The sequence below is a fragment of the Aethalodelphis obliquidens genome, unplaced genomic scaffold, assembly GCF_003676395.1.
Source record: "Aethalodelphis obliquidens isolate GAN/ISIS:26980383/991018 unplaced genomic scaffold, ASM367639v1 scaffold38, whole genome shotgun sequence".
Taxonomy (NCBI): Eukaryota; Metazoa; Chordata; class Mammalia; order Artiodactyla; family Delphinidae; genus Aethalodelphis; species Aethalodelphis obliquidens.
In genome coordinates this window covers 12,273,770-12,291,314 of record NW_020837982.1, presented here as the reverse complement: position 1 = coordinate 12,291,314, position 17,545 = coordinate 12,273,770, and the positions used below count along the sequence as shown (strand labels likewise).

At 43.2% G+C, this 17,545-nt stretch overlaps 1 protein-coding gene across 1 annotated transcript in view; it reads right to left on the bottom strand.

The window, feature by feature from the left end:
* CFAP52 (cilia and flagella associated protein 52) overlaps positions 1-17,545 on the bottom strand; it is a 33,996-nt gene that overhangs the window by 13,445 nt on the left and 3,006 nt on the right. The window contains exons 2-8 of the mRNA XM_027131055.1: positions 16,320-16,519; positions 15,797-15,933; positions 12,213-12,341; positions 9,564-9,663; positions 8,406-8,522; positions 4,972-5,072; positions 2,103-2,273 (exon numbers count right to left, since the gene is read on the bottom strand). Of these exons, the coding sequence (XP_026986856.1) occupies positions 2,103-2,273; positions 4,972-5,072; positions 8,406-8,522; positions 9,564-9,663; positions 12,213-12,341; positions 15,797-15,933; positions 16,320-16,519 (955 nt within the window). The remainder of the gene's footprint in view (positions 1-2,102; positions 2,274-4,971; positions 5,073-8,405; positions 8,523-9,563; positions 9,664-12,212; positions 12,342-15,796; positions 15,934-16,319; positions 16,520-17,545) is intronic.

Here is a 17,545-nt window from a genome sequence, read left to right as displayed (position 1 = left end):
AGGGGACGCGGGCCTAAGCCCTGGTCCGGGAAGATCCCACGTGAGGCGGAGCAACTAAGCCCGTGCGCCACAACTGCTGAGCCTGCACTCTAGAGCCCACGAGCCACAGCTACTGAAACCCGAGAACCTAGAGCCCGTGCTCCGCAACAACAGAAACCACCGCAAGAGAAGCCCGTGCACCGCAACGAAGAGTAGCTCTCCGCAACTAGAGAAAGCCCGCGCGCAGCAACGAAGACCCAACGCAGCCGTAGATCCATAAATAAATAAATGTATTTATTAAAAAAGAAATGCAGGGACTTCCCTGGCGGTCCAGTGGTTGAGACTCTGCGCTTCTACCTTCCACCACAGAGGGTGTGGGTTCGATTCCTGGCTGGGGAACTAAGATCTTACATGCCGTGTGGTGCAACAAAAAATTAATTAATTAAAATTTAAAAACTGCCCAAATTACTGTGTGCCAGCTGCATTCTACATGTAGGGGGGAAACCTCAAAAGGAAGAAAAAGCAGGCAGAGACCAGAGAGGATATACTATTTTTCTTTTGAAAAATTCTATTGTTTTTTTCTTTCTTTTTTTAATTTTAAGATTCTGTTTTTGAGGACAGAGCTCATGGGATCAATTTGAGCATTTTTTTTTTACCTTTTTAAGAGAGTTTTTTACCTTTAGCTGAGCACAGTACATTCATCAACTGTGCTCAGTTTGGGTAGCTGAAAGCTGAACCTTATAGGCTTAAAGTGACTGCTAGTGTGTTTCTTTGGGAGATATAAAATGTTCTAAAATTAGATTATGGTGATGGTTGCACAACTCTGTAAATATGCCCCTAGAAAAACCATTGAACTGTACACTCTAATGGGTGAACTTTATGATACGTAAATTATATTTCAATAGAGCTGTTAAAAAAAAAAGAAAAAAAAGTACAAAACCTAAATAAAGACTCCATAAGAAATTGAAAAGGTATTTAAAAACTTACCCTTGCAAAAGGCACCAGGACCAAATAATTTTACAGATTGATTCTACCAAGCTCCTTAGAAAAAGAGAGGAAAAGTGATACAGAAAGGAAATGACCAGTTTTCAAATAAAGATTCACCTAATGGGAGGCACCAGCTATTTTCACTAATAGAAATATTTGGGAGAACCTAATCACAAAGACTCATGGAGGGCTTCCCTGGTGGCGCAGTGGTTGGGGGTCCGCCTGCTGATGCAGGGGACGCGGGTTCGTGCCCCGGTCCGGGAGGATCCCACATGCCGCGGAGCGGCTGGGCCCGTGAGCCATGGCCACTGAGCCTGCGCGTCTGGAGCCTGTGCTCCGCAACGGGAGAGGCTGCGACAGTGAGAGGCCCGCGTACAGCAAAAAAAAAAAAAAAAAAAAAACTTGGAAAGACTCATGGAACCAAAACTACATTTTGTGATCTTAAGGATCAAGTTTTCAAAGAGAGTCTTGCTACCTATAGAACAATGACTTTGAGTTTTGTAAATTCAAGTGAAACACTGAGGAAGTTCAGAGCAAAAACTGTGACCAACCTCATGGAACAAATCTCACCAAAGACAAAAGAGGTTTCAAATTCAAATAATGCCAAACTCTGACTGTAGCTCTTTTTGATATTAAAACTGCTGATGGTTATTTGTTTCACTGGGTTTTTGAGGGATTTACCAAGATATACAGCAACGAGATCCAGAAGGACTCAATCTTATGACCACTGCCATCGAGCATGCCAAATCTGGAAGACCCAAGAGGTGCAAACAAATGACTCGAAAGACGTTTGCAAAAAGACACTACTAAGCTTTTCTCCAGACAGCAGTGGGAAAACATAGAAAAGTTTTGCCAGTCTGTTCACCATTTCCATGATGGATTTATTAGAAAAGCCAACATTCTAAAGAGGCCCAAATTTGAATTATGAAACGAAGGTAGCTGCTTGGTAAAGGCAATAGAAAGCCTACTAAAATAATTCGCTACAATAGAAACATTTCAGGAGAAAAAATAATTTATTATGACTTATCATGATCGATTATGTTAGTTGGTATTGAAAGTATATTAATAAAATTACATGTCCTTACACACAGCACCAAATCTCCACGTTCTTATCATTTTTACTGTCTTCTACTTACGATGGAAAGACGATGTCCTCAACAGCTTCAAAGTGACAAGTTGTAATGAGAGTCTCTTTGAAATCTGTGAAGGTGAGACGATAAATGTGTGATTCTTCTGTTCCAACAAAGAACTGGTGTCCTTCCCCTCGAAGTGTGATAGAAGTGATGCCACCTTGTAACTGGATTTTCCTTTAAGGAGAAGCAAGAGGAGAAGCAGATTTCCTCAATCGATGCGTATTTATTAACTGTCCGAAGCATTACAGAGGACACATATCAGGTGTGTGACCTGGGACATGCCTTTGAGGAGGCGGCATAGTTGGAAAGGCAGGGGTTACAATATTAAGTGCCCATGGTCAGCAAAGGGAGAGGCCCACATGGCCTACTATAGTCAGGGGACCTTATCTGTGAAATGTGGTCTGAAATGGGTCATGTAGCACAGGTAGGATTTAGATAGAGGGAACATTCTCGGCAAGCAAATGGGCACAAATGACCATGCCAATTAATTAAACACTTTATTAATTCCATTTCTGGGAAATAATCCTAAAATCAGGGGAAAAACCCTTTATGTCAAAGAATGTCAGTATAACCTTATTTAAAAGAGTAAAAAGTTGGAAACAACCTAAGTATCCAATTGTGTTGGAATGGTTAAATGATCTATGGAGCAGTGACTTCAAAAAGTATTTGCCTGGCCACTAAAACCATGTTTAAAAGGTTATGGAGGGCTTCCCTGGTGGCGCAGTGGTTGAGAGTCCGCCTGCCGATGCAGGGGACACGGGTTCGTGCCCCGGTCCGGGAGGATCCCACATGCCGCGGAGCGGCTGGGCCCATGAGCCATGGCCGCTGAGCCTGCGCGTCCGGAGCCTGTGCTCCACAACGGGAGAGGCCACAACAGTGAGAGGCCCGCGTGCCGCAAAAAAAAAAAAAAAAGGTTATGGAGTATACATGTTTTACCACCATAAAAGATCATGTAGTAATACTGAAACTATTTATGATGTTTGCATTAAGTAAAAGACAAGAATACAAAAGTTTATATATTAAAAAAGTACAATTCTTTTAAAATGTATATGAATAACACGGGCAAGAAGAAATAACAAAGTGTTAATAGTGGCTATGTTTGCCAGAACTTTCAGGGCTCATTTTTTCTTCTTCCACCTTTCAGGTATTTCAGATTCCCCTGCTCCCCAAATGTTTACTGAGTATGAGCTTTTCTTAAAAAAAGAATATATAAATGAACGAGGCCCTCGAAACCCAACCTTGCTCTGCAACTAACTTAGTTTTGACAATGAAAATACAGTGAGGGTTCTTGTGCAGGGAACGAGCATGGGAAATGCAGTATTTTACAGAGTCATTTGTTGTTGGGACACAGAACAGTTAAGGGGGAAAGGACAGAACCCAAGTCATATCCCAGCTCCTTCACTAACTAGAGCTCTGTGACTCTTGGATAAGTTAGAAACCTCTGGGCCTCAGTTTACTCAACCACAGAATAATTCCTCCTTTACAGGGTTGCAGCTGGAGATAACGGAGGTAACCCTACATTAGCCCATACAGGGCAGCTGAGAAACACTGACCCTTGGCATCTGGGCTGCAAAGAATACAAGGTGCTAGTGTTCCCAGGGCTACAGGGGCAAGGCCAGGACCTCTGACCCCCAGCCGTCTGTACAAGCATCCGAGTTCCCTTTCTAACCTCCATGACCTCTCCTGGGGGCTGCTTCCTCAACCTACAAACCCAAGGAGAAGGAAATCACAGTATCCAATTTGAGCCTTGCTGGTACACAGGGTTATCCTGCAGACATTTATAGCACCGACCCTGTAATCATTACTCTGAGTCTAATTATCTTCATTACAATGGGTCCATTTGTGTATTAAAAACAAGGGGTTAAAAAATGAAAGGGTTAATTTCCTATACTCACTTCATGGGTCCAGAGTCTACCCAACTCTGCTCTGAAGCTGCCTCCCCCTTTTTTTATTCCCCTTCATACAAACACAAAACTGGTCCCAATATATTCTCCATAAGACCTACACTGAGCACTGAATTTAAAGTTGCAACCTGTCCCGTCTGCTTCAAAACCTAACCCCCCTCCTCCACAAGCTACTCATTTATCCCCATGGTACTCATCGCTCTCTAATACCGTGTACTTTACTTGTTTATTTTGTTTATTATTTATTGTCGTCTCCCTCCTGCTGGAGTGTAGACTCCATTAGGGTAGGGATGGTTTTTTTCCTTCTTTTTTCTCCGCTTTATTTATTGATTTCCCAAGCACCTAAAAATAGTGCCTGATACATGGCAAGCGCTCAATACAGAGTCATCTGCGTGAAAACAGGTGATACTCGTTTCTCCAATGTCTATCCATATACATAGAGCTCAGAGGCCACGTGGAGCGTGTCTAGGGGTATCTGGCTTCTGTTGAAGCTAAGTTCAAGAGCTGCCTCTGCTCCTCTGGGACGTGTCTTTCCATCCCAACAAGATCACTCCCTTCTGTACTCTTCTCTGCAACATTCATTATATATTTTAATTTATTGGGACCATGAGATTGTGTTTATATATCATCTCATATTATAGTGACATTTTCATGTTTGTCTACCTTATCCCCAAACCAGATTGTAAGTTCTGGGAGGGCAAAGACACATCTTATTCTTTCTTTCTTTATTTTCTTTCTTTCTTTTTTTTTTTTAACATCTTCACTGGAGTATTGCTTTACAATGGCGTGTTCGTTTCTGCTTTATAACAAAGTGAATCAGCTATACATATATCCCCATCTCTCCTGCCTCTAAGATGAGATTCTTTAACCAAATATCTCTTTGCCAATATCACTTAGCTCCCGGCTTTAAGCAAACCTCCCTCTAGAGGGTCTCTCCCCATCCAAACCCTGCGGAGTCTGGAACTTACTTGATGGGTTTGTAGCTGGGGCTTTTACAGAAGACCAGCAATCCGGCTCCGGAGCCCACCAATAAACCCCCCATCTTCAGGCACCTGATAGCTGACACTCCCTAGGGGGAGAAAGAGCATTAAGAAAAAGGCCAAACGGTTTCATCATTAAGAATCTATGCGTGATGGGCTTCCCTGGTGGCGCAGTGGTTGGGAGTCTGCCTGCCGATGCAGGGGACACGGGTTCGAGCCCCGGTCCGGGAAGATCCCACATGCCGCGGAGCAGCTGGGCCCGTGAGCCATGGCTGCTGAGCCTGCGCGTCCGGAGCCTGTGCTCTGCAACGGGAGAGGTCACAGCGGTGAGCGGCCCGCGTACCGCAAAAAAAAAAAAAAAAAAAAAAAAAAAAAGAATCTATGTGTGACCTGACACAATGGGCATGGCCAGGGCCACGCTGTTGCTGCCCTGGATGAAGCTAAGCAAGGTGTGGCCTGTGATGTACCCCCAGGCTGGCTAAGACGCCTCGGTGCCAACAACAAGCTCGTGTGCCAGGAAGCAGCAAACACACTGCACCAAGCTTCTTGCCTTCAAATCCACCTGCGCATTCTGAATATATTAAAAATTAACACTTTACATCCACCCAAATGCAGTTAGCGCAGAGACGTAAGCACGACCCCAGCAACGTGAGTTCCTCAGGTGCCACCGTTTTCACCAGAACTTAACCCTTAGAATGCAAAGAGACTGTATTTGAAATCCAAAGAAAGCACAGGAGACCCCTTATGGTTTGGTGACTGTATTTTCTGAACTAAAGCATTCCGTCTGTGATCTTACCTGTAATAGGAAACATATTTAAAGTCAAAGCCATCTTCAAAGTCTGGGGATGTATGACGGTCATTTTGTATCACCTTCTATGAAGTTCTAACCTGAAAATGTGCGCAACCAATATCTTCTTTTTAAAAAAATTTTTTTTTTGGCCAAGCCACGGAGCATGCAGGATCTTAGTTCCCCGACCAGGGATCGAACCCATGCCCCCTGCAGTGGAAGCGTGGAGTGCTAATCACTGGACCGTCAGGGAAGTCCCCCAATATTTTATTTTAAAACACTCAATAATAATATACCTAGTGACTTGAGAGGTTTGTGTCTTAATGAAGTTTGGATATTACAAAACAAATATTATGTCCCTTCAAGTTACTTTAAATTGAATGTTGCCTGTTCTGGCTCAAAAGACATTCCATGACGCTTGAGAAGGGAAACCAAGGCTCAGGAATATGAAGGCATGAACCAGAATTGCATGCTGCCCTCTCCTGCATCCCACCCCCAGCTCCAAAAGTGCTGGAGCAGGACCATGGGATGAATGCCTGGCCCATGAGGAGACAACCCTGGATGCTAAATATTTTCAGCATTTGTTTAGGGACTTAGGGAAGCAAGGGATAGAGTTTCACAAAGCTTCGAAGTTACATACGTGTAATTTCTAAATAAACTTTTTTGCAACTATAGATGATACTGTTCAAGTGCACAGGTTCTGGAGCCAGTCTGCTGGGCTTCCAGTAGCAGTTCTACTACTTGTTAGCCATGAGATCTTAAATGGCATGTGCTTTAGTTTTCCTCATCTGTAAAGCACACTTGCAGTGGTACCTATATCTCATCAGATACTCTCTCCAATGAGAGTACAAGAAAGGTGCTATGCTCCATGTCTGACCCCTCAACGTTCACTATGTACTGTTGTTTAAATTATTATTATAATCATCTTCTTCATTTCAGTGCTGTATGCCTACCAGTGCTGTCTGTCCATTTGAAACCATTCCAATTCTTTATCTCTCTAACCACAGAGCAAACATTTTTTTGTTTGTGTTTAGTTTTTTGTTTTTTATTGAAGTATAATTGACTTACAACACATAGAGCAAACATTTCGGTAGAGTTTCAAAATGGGTAACTGCCCAAGATTACTTGATATTCAAACCAAATGTCTTCAGTGATACCTCCTATCCCTTTGTCCTAAAAGAATTCTTTTCTTTCCGCTTGTGTAAAAGGCATCTTGGAAACATCGCTTTATGGAATTTACCATTGGACCTGAATTAGGTATTAAAGCATCCGTAGGAGACTTAAGTGCCACAGGTTTGAGGAACACTAAGACAGTCAGCATCTTTTCTGGAGAGGCACTTACATCCCAGGTGGTGGGGAGGCAAAAATGTCCAGATCAGAATTTTCACATAGTGTTTTTTTGTGGTACGCGGGCCTCTCACTGTTGTGGCCTCTCCTGTTGCGGAGCACAGGCTCCAGACGCGCAGGCTCAGCGACCATGGCTCAAGGGCCTAGTTGCTCCACGGCATGTGGGATCTTCCCGGACTGGGGCACGAACCCGTATCTCCTGCATCGGCAGGCGGACTCTCAACCACTGTGCCACCAGGGAAGCCCCTCCCATAGTGTTTCATGGAGCCCTTTGGAGGTATCTCAGGAGTCAGAACTGGCAGGGCTCTGAGCCTTTCACTCCTTTAACCTGATCTGCTTTGCTTTCATCTGTTGAATATATTGGAATCCCTCTCCTAAAAATAATTTGAAAAACACTGGCTTGGACTATACCTTGATCTCCTGTTATTTCTAGACTCTTCTCTACCTATACTAGAGCTTTCTCTCACTCTTATGCACCTCCTTAAAGGCTGGAATAGTAAACAGTTATGTGATTAAGAAAACTCTGACGTCTTCCCGGGAACATGATGCAATATTTCAAAGCTTCTTGGGACTATTGGCTAAGTGGAAATGCATCTAAGCTTAGTTAGAACCTTCTGTTCTATTACCAGACATGAGATAGGCAGGTGCAGAACCTGGCAGCTTTCAAATTCAAAGTTTAGTAGAAACAGCCCTTGTAACTTTCCGGGACACTGGAAATAACAGCACTTATTCTGTCCAATTACCCTTTGATTGTAGGCTTTTTATTTTGGTTTAAATATCAAAATCTCTCACTGGACTTTTAACCTGAATTGTTAGGAATTCTGCAAATATAAACAATGAACAATTTCTACGTCTTGCTCATGACTTAAAATGTCAGCTGAGGCTAAAATCTAAGATCTGGTTATTCGATTAGAAAATAAAATGATATATAGTCTTGTAAATGAAAGAGCACATGTCTCTTACACATGGCAACTAGGCTGCCCAAATGCTGGAACCAACGTGGTTACAAAGCCACAGGCCCTGAGCTTTGAAGATGAGGGAAAAAAAGGTGTGATTCTGATCCCTAATTGAGGACACGTAGGAATACCTCTGCCCTGAATATAAACCAGGGAGGAGGGCTTGAGCGAACTAATCAACTTAACCTTGCAAATTTAGGTGTGGCCTCGGGTCCATCACAGACTCGTCATTTTTTCTCCACAGACACTTAACGGAAGTCTGTGCTCACAGTGGCAGGAAGAAATCACTAGAAAATGTCAGGGCAGAGCAGACTTTGATGGTCTCTACTCACCAGACTGAATCTGTCCTTGGCAGGCCCAGTGTCTGCCAGCAGCTTGGTCCTAGGGTTCATCTTTAGAATATCTCCAGTGGTGGTGCCGAGGTAGAAAAAGCTATCATCATGGGCCATCTGGGGATCAGAGGGAAAACGAAATCTGAAGACCTGGTTTTCCCCGGTGATGTGCACGAGCCCCGGATCAGGGAGGGGATGAGCCTTCTCTGAACCCCACTGTGACCTCCAAAGGGCACAGGGAACTCTGCTCAATATTATGTAACAACTTAAATGGGAAAATGTATAACTGAATCACTTTGCTGTACACCTGAAACTATCACAACATTGTTAATCAACTATACTCCAATATAAAATAAAAAGTTAAAAAAAAAAAAAGACCTACAAAGGTCCTTATGGCGACTCCTGTTTCCTCAGACTCAAAGATGGGTAAGAACAGCTTCGAGGGGAGCACAATAGGGCCAAACTCAGAACTGGAGGAAACATTAGACTCCAAGCAGCCTGTGCATTTCACCGGAAGTTGACCTGTGTCTGTTGTTAGCCTGCACATCCCGAGACACCTCCAAAGGGCTCCTAGGGAGAAACGGTGCTCCTCCAGAGAGAATGTGCATTTGCTTTATCTCCTATTTCAAAGTCTACATTCATAAAATGAGTATGCATTAAAAAAGAGGAAGTGGAGAATGGGGTTATATGCATGAATATTTGAATCCACCTTAAAAACATACGAATAATTCCTCCCTATGGAGGAAACTGCATTTCAACAAGGAGTTTCATTGTCAGAAACTTTATTTCCGGTGCAGAAATAACATAGGTGGCAAAGGGAGGTGCTGGGGGCTCTGAGTACCTCCTGGCTACGTTGCTTCCCTCCAGGTGAGGCAGGTTCCTGGGGTCTGATGGCAGTTCAGGTCCCACTGAAACAGATTTCCCCATAGCTGCGTCTAGGCAGCCTCTCCAGTTTCTCACGGGAGCTCCCTCACCTGTGCCTCCTCAGTCAATGTCCCCCATGTCCAGACCTCACCTCCCCACCCCTAAGCCTAGGTACGTGTACCTACACACACGTACACACACATGCGTACACGCACAGACACCTATCTTGGTCGGTACTGTTAATAGGAACTTGTACTAACAGCTACCTAAAATAACACTTAGCGTAATACTCACTGAGATACTCATGACTATTCTTTTCATTTGTCCTGTATGACACTCGGTTGGCCAGATCTTTCTATTTGGGAGATCCAGTTCCCATACTCGAATTGTCCCACTGGAGAAAAGAAACCCGCAATCAAACGGATACCCATTTAATAGACACTTCATCTCTTCTCTGTTTTCTGCAGTGCCTTGAAGGAGAAGCTGAAAGGAAGAGAACTAGGTATTTCAGGGGATTTGTTACAGCCTGGTGATCTACCCAAGATACAGTCGTCCCTTGGTATCCACAGGGGATTGGTTCCAGGACCCGCCAGCGGACACCAACATTCGTGCATGCTCATAGCCCACAGGTGGTCCTCCTCGGTATCCGCGGGTTCTGCATTCGCTATTCCGCACTCGCAGATTCTACCAACTGCAGATCTAAACATGGTACGTGATCCACAGTTGGTTGAATCTGCGGATGCATAACCCAGGGATACCGAGGGATGATTGTATTCCATTCAAGGCTCACAACCACCCTGCGAAGTAGGTTTTAGGATCCCTCACTCTCCAAATGAGGAAACGCAGAGCCTACACACAGCAGAGCAAGGATTCACACCCAGCTCTCTCTCACTTTGAAGCAAATACTCTATCCACTGGTGAAAACAGAGACATAGGAATAAACAAGTAAGCAAAGCAAACCAAATTCATCAAGTGATATTTCTTTCAAGGTATGGAGTTGTGAGGAAAAAAAATTTTTTTTTGTTTGCGGTACACGGGCCTCTCACTGCCGTGGCCTCTCCCATTGCAGAGCACAGGCTCCAGACGCTTAGGCCCAGCGGCCGCGGCTCACGGGCCCAGCCGCTCCGCGGCACGTGGGATCTTCCCGGACCGGGGCACGAACCCGTGTCCGCTGCCTCGGCAGGCGGACTCTCAACCACTGCGCCACCAGGGAAGCCCTGTGAGGAAAAATTTTAAAGGGAAGGACTACCTTATGGAGAGTCCTGTCTACAAGGAAGGAGAAATGAGACAGGGCAACTAAATGCCAAACAGCATCAGCACCTCAGATGAGACTCGGCACATACTCGCTATTTAATCATTGTATGTTAAGTTACTCTGAACACCTGTTTAAAAATATCATGGTTAACATCACAAAGACTTCAGCTAATATCTTAAAGCAGAAAAGATTAATGCTAAAATACAGTTCATCAAGTTTAGTTTTCCTTTTTTTTTTTTAGCACCCAGATTCACACACATATTAGTAAGTGCTCAATAGTATTGATATTTTGAATGTACTTTGCAAACTAAGAAAAAAATCAGCTTTTCCATGGCCTCTCTGGTAGATGTCATTTGGATGCTGAAATACAGGAATTTGCAGGACATCTCATGGGGGTCAGTATAATGGAATACCTGAAATTGGGACCATCACGGAGAATCCAGTGTATATGGGTACATACCAGAAATATTATTTAAGAGTGCTAACTTTTTCTCAGGTGCCAATGTCATGAGAAATTAAAGCAGACCTATAATAAAGATTGTCCTAAAAAATTTTTTTTTTTTTTTGGTTTAAATTCAGGTTTTGACTCCTGGAGAAACATTATCAGCAGACATCAGAATTAGCTGATACCTGCTGCTCAATCACCTGTGGAAGAGCAGATAGACCCCCCCCCCCCCGCCATAAAAGTTTTAGGCAAACGACTCTGCAAACCTGAAGGGAGTTGAGCTTCACGGCCACCAGTGACCCCCTGAAGTCAGGGTAGGACGTGGTCAGCCTCTTTAGGATCAGAGAACTGTCCTGATAAGATTCTCTCCTTAGGGGTGGCTTTCATGCCAGCCAGTTAGTTTCATGGCCTCTGAATAAATCCTTCCTCGTAATTAGCCACGGAACAGATGCATGCCGGATGTCACAAGGTGGGGGCAGGAAACAGCACAGATTCTTTATTCTGGCTGGAAAAGTAACGAATGACATGCGCCTTTCACAGATGGGAGACCACAGGTGGGCTGAAAAGGATCGTTCCAACCAACATATGCTTCAACCCTACCTTCAGATTTCTGACCTGCGAATTGGTATGTGACATGAAAGGGGATGCTTTTATGTAGGTTTAACCTTCATGTCAAACTCCAAACAGGGCTCTGATAGGTGAACCTGTAAATTAAGTTCTTCTGTTAGACAGACGCAGGCCTCTGTTCAGACCTTCAGCTTGGTACCCCACCCGCTTAGCTGCTCGATGCTGACCCTACCAGAAATGATCGCATATGGCTGGTAGTCAAACGTTTGAAACTTGCTGGTGCAGTTCTTCCGCAAACTCTCATTTCACGAGATCTAAATTAAGCGCAGGTGGTAAGAAACATCAACCAGTAAGTGAATCGGTGCAACTGGGCAAATGACCCTGCGAGCACTGATTGGGGGCAATGTGTTATCTGTCACAAACAGACCAGAGCCTGAAATGGGTTTAGCAGATCAGCAGAACCTTTTCAGTAGGAAGCACAGAATGGTCAAATAACCGTATTTAAAAAGACTTTCAGCTAAAAGGATTTTTAATGATTCCCAAATCATGAAAATTAAGATGGAAGTTCTTTTTCCAGGACGAAAGCCACGTTCACCCTAATTGGAATGACCATGTTTTCTGTGCAGGCAAATGGAGTGATTTACAAATTCTGGACACCTTGACGGCGGATGCGTACTTTCCAGCAGTGACAAACATCTCATCGCAGCAATTGGAGAAGATGACCGTGGTGGCATTCCCGACGTTGGGGCCGGCAGCAGGGCTGCCACAGATGGCGTCTCCCTTGGCTATGCTCCACACCACCACACTGCCCAGACGAAAGGACAAAGAGAGTCAGGGGAAAACAGGCTTTCAAAATAAGAAACGGCTCTTTTAGCGGTTCTAGAAGGAAAAAAATGAAAAGGTTACTTACAGAGGAACAAAAGAATTACACCGCCCCCCTGCCCCCCAGACGTCTCCTCAATCGCGCTGGGTTCGAAGATAAATGGGTGACATTTTAAAAGTTTTGAAGGAAAATGATCATGAGGCTGGAAAACCATCAGCCTATCAATCAACTTTGATGCTAAATCTACAGAGATTTTCAGACAGGCGGGGCGTAAAAGTTTACCACTCATTTATCTCTTGTAAAAAATTTCCTTGGGGAAGTACTCCAGCAAAAAAAAAAAAAAATTCAATAAAATAAAGGGGATGACATAGGCGTGTTTTCGAACTTGAACATGTAGCTGATTCACCTGGAGGGCTTAGTAAAACAGAGAGTGCTAGGACCTACCCCCAGACTTTCTGATTCAGTAGGTCTGGGGTGGAGGCTGAGAGTCTCAGGTGACACTGATGCTGGTGGTCTGGGGACCACACTTTGAGAAGTGCGGTTGTAGGTTACCTTTCCGTCTTTCTGAGTACAGTCATACAATTTAGTCCTAAACTGAGTAGTGTTGGCTTAATGATATCAAAAATGTGTGTGGGGGGTGTTCCATTAAACACTGGGGTCAGAGTATTAAAGAAAAAGAATGCAGATGGTACAAACCTGGTTAATGTAAAAACATGCCTCCCTATGTTCCCCCAATTTTCTACATGTGGAATGAATTATCACGGGTGGTCTAAATAAAGGTATAACCAAGATCGCCAGGAAGGGGGAAGGAGACAGTATAAGAGCTATGAATTCTTTTTCTTAGTAGGAAGTTGATAGATACCACCTAACGTGGAAAAATTGAGATGCATGTCACTTAAAAGTTGTAAAAAACTAGAGGAACCAATGTCAAAAAAGACTGTTAAAACCTCATACCCAAGAGAAAGAGAAATGTACATCCACACAAAATCTTGTACGCAAATGTTGCTAACAGCATTATTAATAGTAGCCTAAAAGTGGAAATGACCCAAAAGTCTATACATTAATGAATGGGTAAGGAAAATGTGGTATATCCACACAACGTGAAAACAGTCACAAAAGGCCGCATATTGTATTATTTCATTTACGTGAAACATACAGAGCAGGCAGATCTATACACACAGAAAGTAGGTTAGTGGTTGCCTGAGGCTGGGGCAGGGGCAGTGGTGGAGCAGGAATTGGGAGTGATGGCTGATGGGCACTGGGTTTCTTTTTGAGGTGTTGAAAATGGTCTAAAACCTTTGTGGCAAAGGTTGCACAATATAACACGTAAAAAATGTCCTTGGGGAAGTATTCTGGCAAAAAAAAAACAAAACCAAACAAACCCACTCAACTAACCACTATACTAAAAACCACCTGACTGTACATCTTGAATGGGTGGATTTCATGGTATGTGAAATGTATCTCAATAGGGCTGTAAAAAAAAAAAAGAATCCAAGTGCCTCTGGACAGTAGAACTCTTCATGGTGGAGGGGATACAAATTTTGAATCCTTCTGCATAGTAGGACAACACACTTGCTTCGTAAACCATGAACAGGGATAGCTTTAATTTTTCAAAAAACAATTTTAAGATTTAAAAATAAAAGGCACCAACATAGATAGCTGGCCAAATAAATTCCAGCAGATCCATACAATTGAATAGCATACGGTTGCTGCCAAGAGCGATAGGTATTGTCTACATATATACACAGAGAAGATATCCTTGGTGTAAAGTTAGTCAAAAGCAGGTTGTAGTACAACACTGACAGTACAATAACATTAATGCAAAAGCTTCGCAGATAGGTTACAAAATATTCAGAATGTATGCGTATGCAAATTCTAGAGTGTCCACTCTGGTTCCCTGCATCCCTTCTGTTTCTCCCCCTCTGTGGAGACGCCAGGTGGTCTGGGTAGAATGGACCCTCCCACATGGTCAGGGTTGACCCATGACTATACAGAAGCAATCAACAGGACCCCATGCTCTTCACCACCGTGACTATTCAGGGATGGGCATGTTGCATTTTCCTAGTACAGCAAAATTTGTTTTTCTTTCGAGAAGAAACTTTCTTGAGAATGTTTTTCTCAACATCTCCAGTTTTCTGTAAGCAAATCTTCTATAGCCTAAAATCAAGCTTAAGATTACAGAGGAGATGACAGTTTTGCAGATTAGTCTTGGTTAAGGAGCCGTTTTATTCTCCCCCCAAGGCCTAGCCCTAGCAACTCTTCAGCAGGGTCTGGGGGTGGGGGGTGATAATTGCCAGGCTTGAAAAGCCTCTGGGGCTGGGACCCAGGCATCAGGGGTCTTATTTCCTCAGGTGATTTCAATGTGCACGCAAGATTGAGAACAACTGCCTTAAGTTGAGCTAAGAATGTTAATAGCTGATTTCTGGATGCATTTCTTACAAAAAAAAAAAACCCAAAACAGTCAAATGGGGATAAGCCAGGGAAGTCTGATTATTTACACGGCAAGAGAATGACCGTGAAAGGAGGAAATCTCGTGATGATTTTGTTGATTTGCTATATATTCAGAGAACTGTCAATATGCAACTACACACAGATGTAAATTTCCATTGTAATTAACCTGTGGATCTCAAACAAGAAAATATCTGTGAAAGTGCACCAAAGTATTAAATCCTACACAAACCTCAGGTGTTATTTTTCTTCTATAAATGATGTTCCTTTAGCATTAACACAGGAATAGGTACTACATTGATTTTTATTCCTAATATAAGGCTTTGAAATACTTTTCCCTCCACAATTTCATTTGTATGTATTCTCTCCCTACTAAACTTGACTGTGAGATCCTTGAGTGCCAAGATCATGTCTTGGTGAGGCAAGTTAAAAAATTTAAAATGCCACCTCTGGAGTCACACTGCCAGGGTTTGTCCCCCAGCTCTGCTACTTAGCAGCTGGTGAGTTTAGTTCCTCATCAGTCATATGGTCCCAATAGCTCCCACCTCATGGAGTTGTCATGAGGCTTAAATGAGATAATGAAGTCAAGTGACTCAGCACACACCTGTCCCATAGTAAGTGCTCAATAAAAAAAATTAGCTGTTGTCTATGATGAGAATTATGGTGACAAGATGATGTCATCTTTTACAGCAACGGTTCTCGATTTAGTTGCCCATTAGAACCACCTGGGAGGTCTTTCTAACTCTTAAGGCCAAGTGGTCAAAGTCTCTGAAGGTGGAGCCAACCCTCAGTAATTTTCTAAAACTCCCAGTTGATTTCAATGCACTGCCAGGCTTGAGAATCAGCATCCCATAATATTTTCGTCATAGCGTTTTCACACCACACACGCTCTATAGATGGGCAAACAGAGAATGTTAGAAAGGAGAGGGTACTTAACACATCTAGAAATGTGCGGGGCGGAAAATAGGTAAGTATGCTTAGTTCATTACCTTCCATCATCTGGGCCTCCCAGTGATACCAAGTACAGATCATTTGGTGAAAAGGCCAGAGCTTCAATTTTGCCCTTGTGAAGTGATAGCCGAGCAATCAGCTCCCTTTTCTTATAATGCCACAAAATGATATCCGCCTGGGAGCAAGAATACACTGTCAGATCACAGACAGGCTTTGAAAGAACTGCAAGAGATAGCTACCCCTCTCGGTGAGAAATAATCACTCGTCACTCTTCTAGAAATTAGAGCAGGTCTTACAAACACGACAGCAACAAGATGGACACAGTTGTAATCAGGGACGTTTGTTTCTGAGCATTACCGGTCACAAGTTGCACCATCGGGTATAAAACCACCAGGTTCCTCCGCTCTCAGCCTGATAGGATGAAAATGGGTTCCGAGAGGGTTCAAAGGAAGAGGAGGAAGGGTGTAAACAGGGTAGCACAGAGCTATTCTGAAGTGAGCAGTTTTTCTTGGGAGGCACCGCTAAATCTATTGAGAATGAATGATTTTTTAGTTTATTCACCTTGAAGCCCATGAATGTGACTTGTCCGGAAGCAAGGTAAACTCCGCTCTTGGAGATGGTCACACAGGAGACATTGTTGCCATGACCGTGTAGGAAATTCTGTTCCTGAGTATTTAGTGCCTGAATGAGGATGGTGCAACCCAGAGGATAAACCAGATGCTCCTGGTCGGGATGGCATTTTAGACCAGCGGGGACATGTCCTAAAAAAGAGATTAAAAATAAGAGTAAAAAATTAAAAAATAAGTCAGGGGCAGAAGTGGCTGGTGGTTTTTATTTAAATTGAGCACAAAAGAACGCTTTTGAAATAAGCCTTAGTTCAACTAAAATGTGTGTGGTGTGTGTGTGTGTGTGTGTGTGTGTGTGTGTGTGTGTGTGTGTGTGCGCGCGCGCGCCAGGGAGGGGTGATAGGTAATTTTATTCCACTGACGAGAAGGTTGGTCTAATAATATATAAGCTTCTCAAACTTTAAGGTGCATAAAAGTCCCCAGGGGCTCCGGTTAAAATGCAGATTCTGATTTTAGGTCTGGGGAGGGGCCGAGATACTGCATTTCCGACAAGCTCCCAAGTGATGCTGGTGTTGCTGTTGCTGGTCCAGGAACCTCACTTCAGACCAAGGTCCAGTGTCTGTAATTCTGATAAGCACAGAGCACATGAAGCAGGAGAAGCCTGTCTGGGTGAGCGCATAGCCATAGGGAGAACGTGAATTCACTACCTTGGGCAGAAGTTTGGTAAAGATAAAAATTGGGGTTTTCGCTCTAAGTCTCTGGCAGGCTGAAGAATCCCAGGACTTCTCATAGTGAGACCCCAATCCTCCAGATATTTGCCAAGAACCACCTCAACAATTATAAATCTTTGTAATATGTTCTAATATGAAATAGACATGAGTCCTCCCTTGTTACTCATCTTTGGTCAGAATTGTTTTGGTTATTTTTCATATCTATTTTACAATATACACTTTAAACTCAGCTTGAGTACTTGAAAAACTCATGTTTGTATTTAGGGGAGTGGCATTAAAGGTATAGATTAATTTAAGGAAAAACAATTTTTATAATAACACATTATATTTCCTTTCTAAAAGCAGGGTATGTTTTTCCATGAAGTCTCCTTTTATGCTCCCTGGCGGCATTTCTAATATTTCTTCATAAAGATCTCACACATTTATTTTGTTTACTTCTTGGTAGTTTAACTTTTTTTTTTTTTTTTTTTTTTTTTTTTTTTTTTTTTTT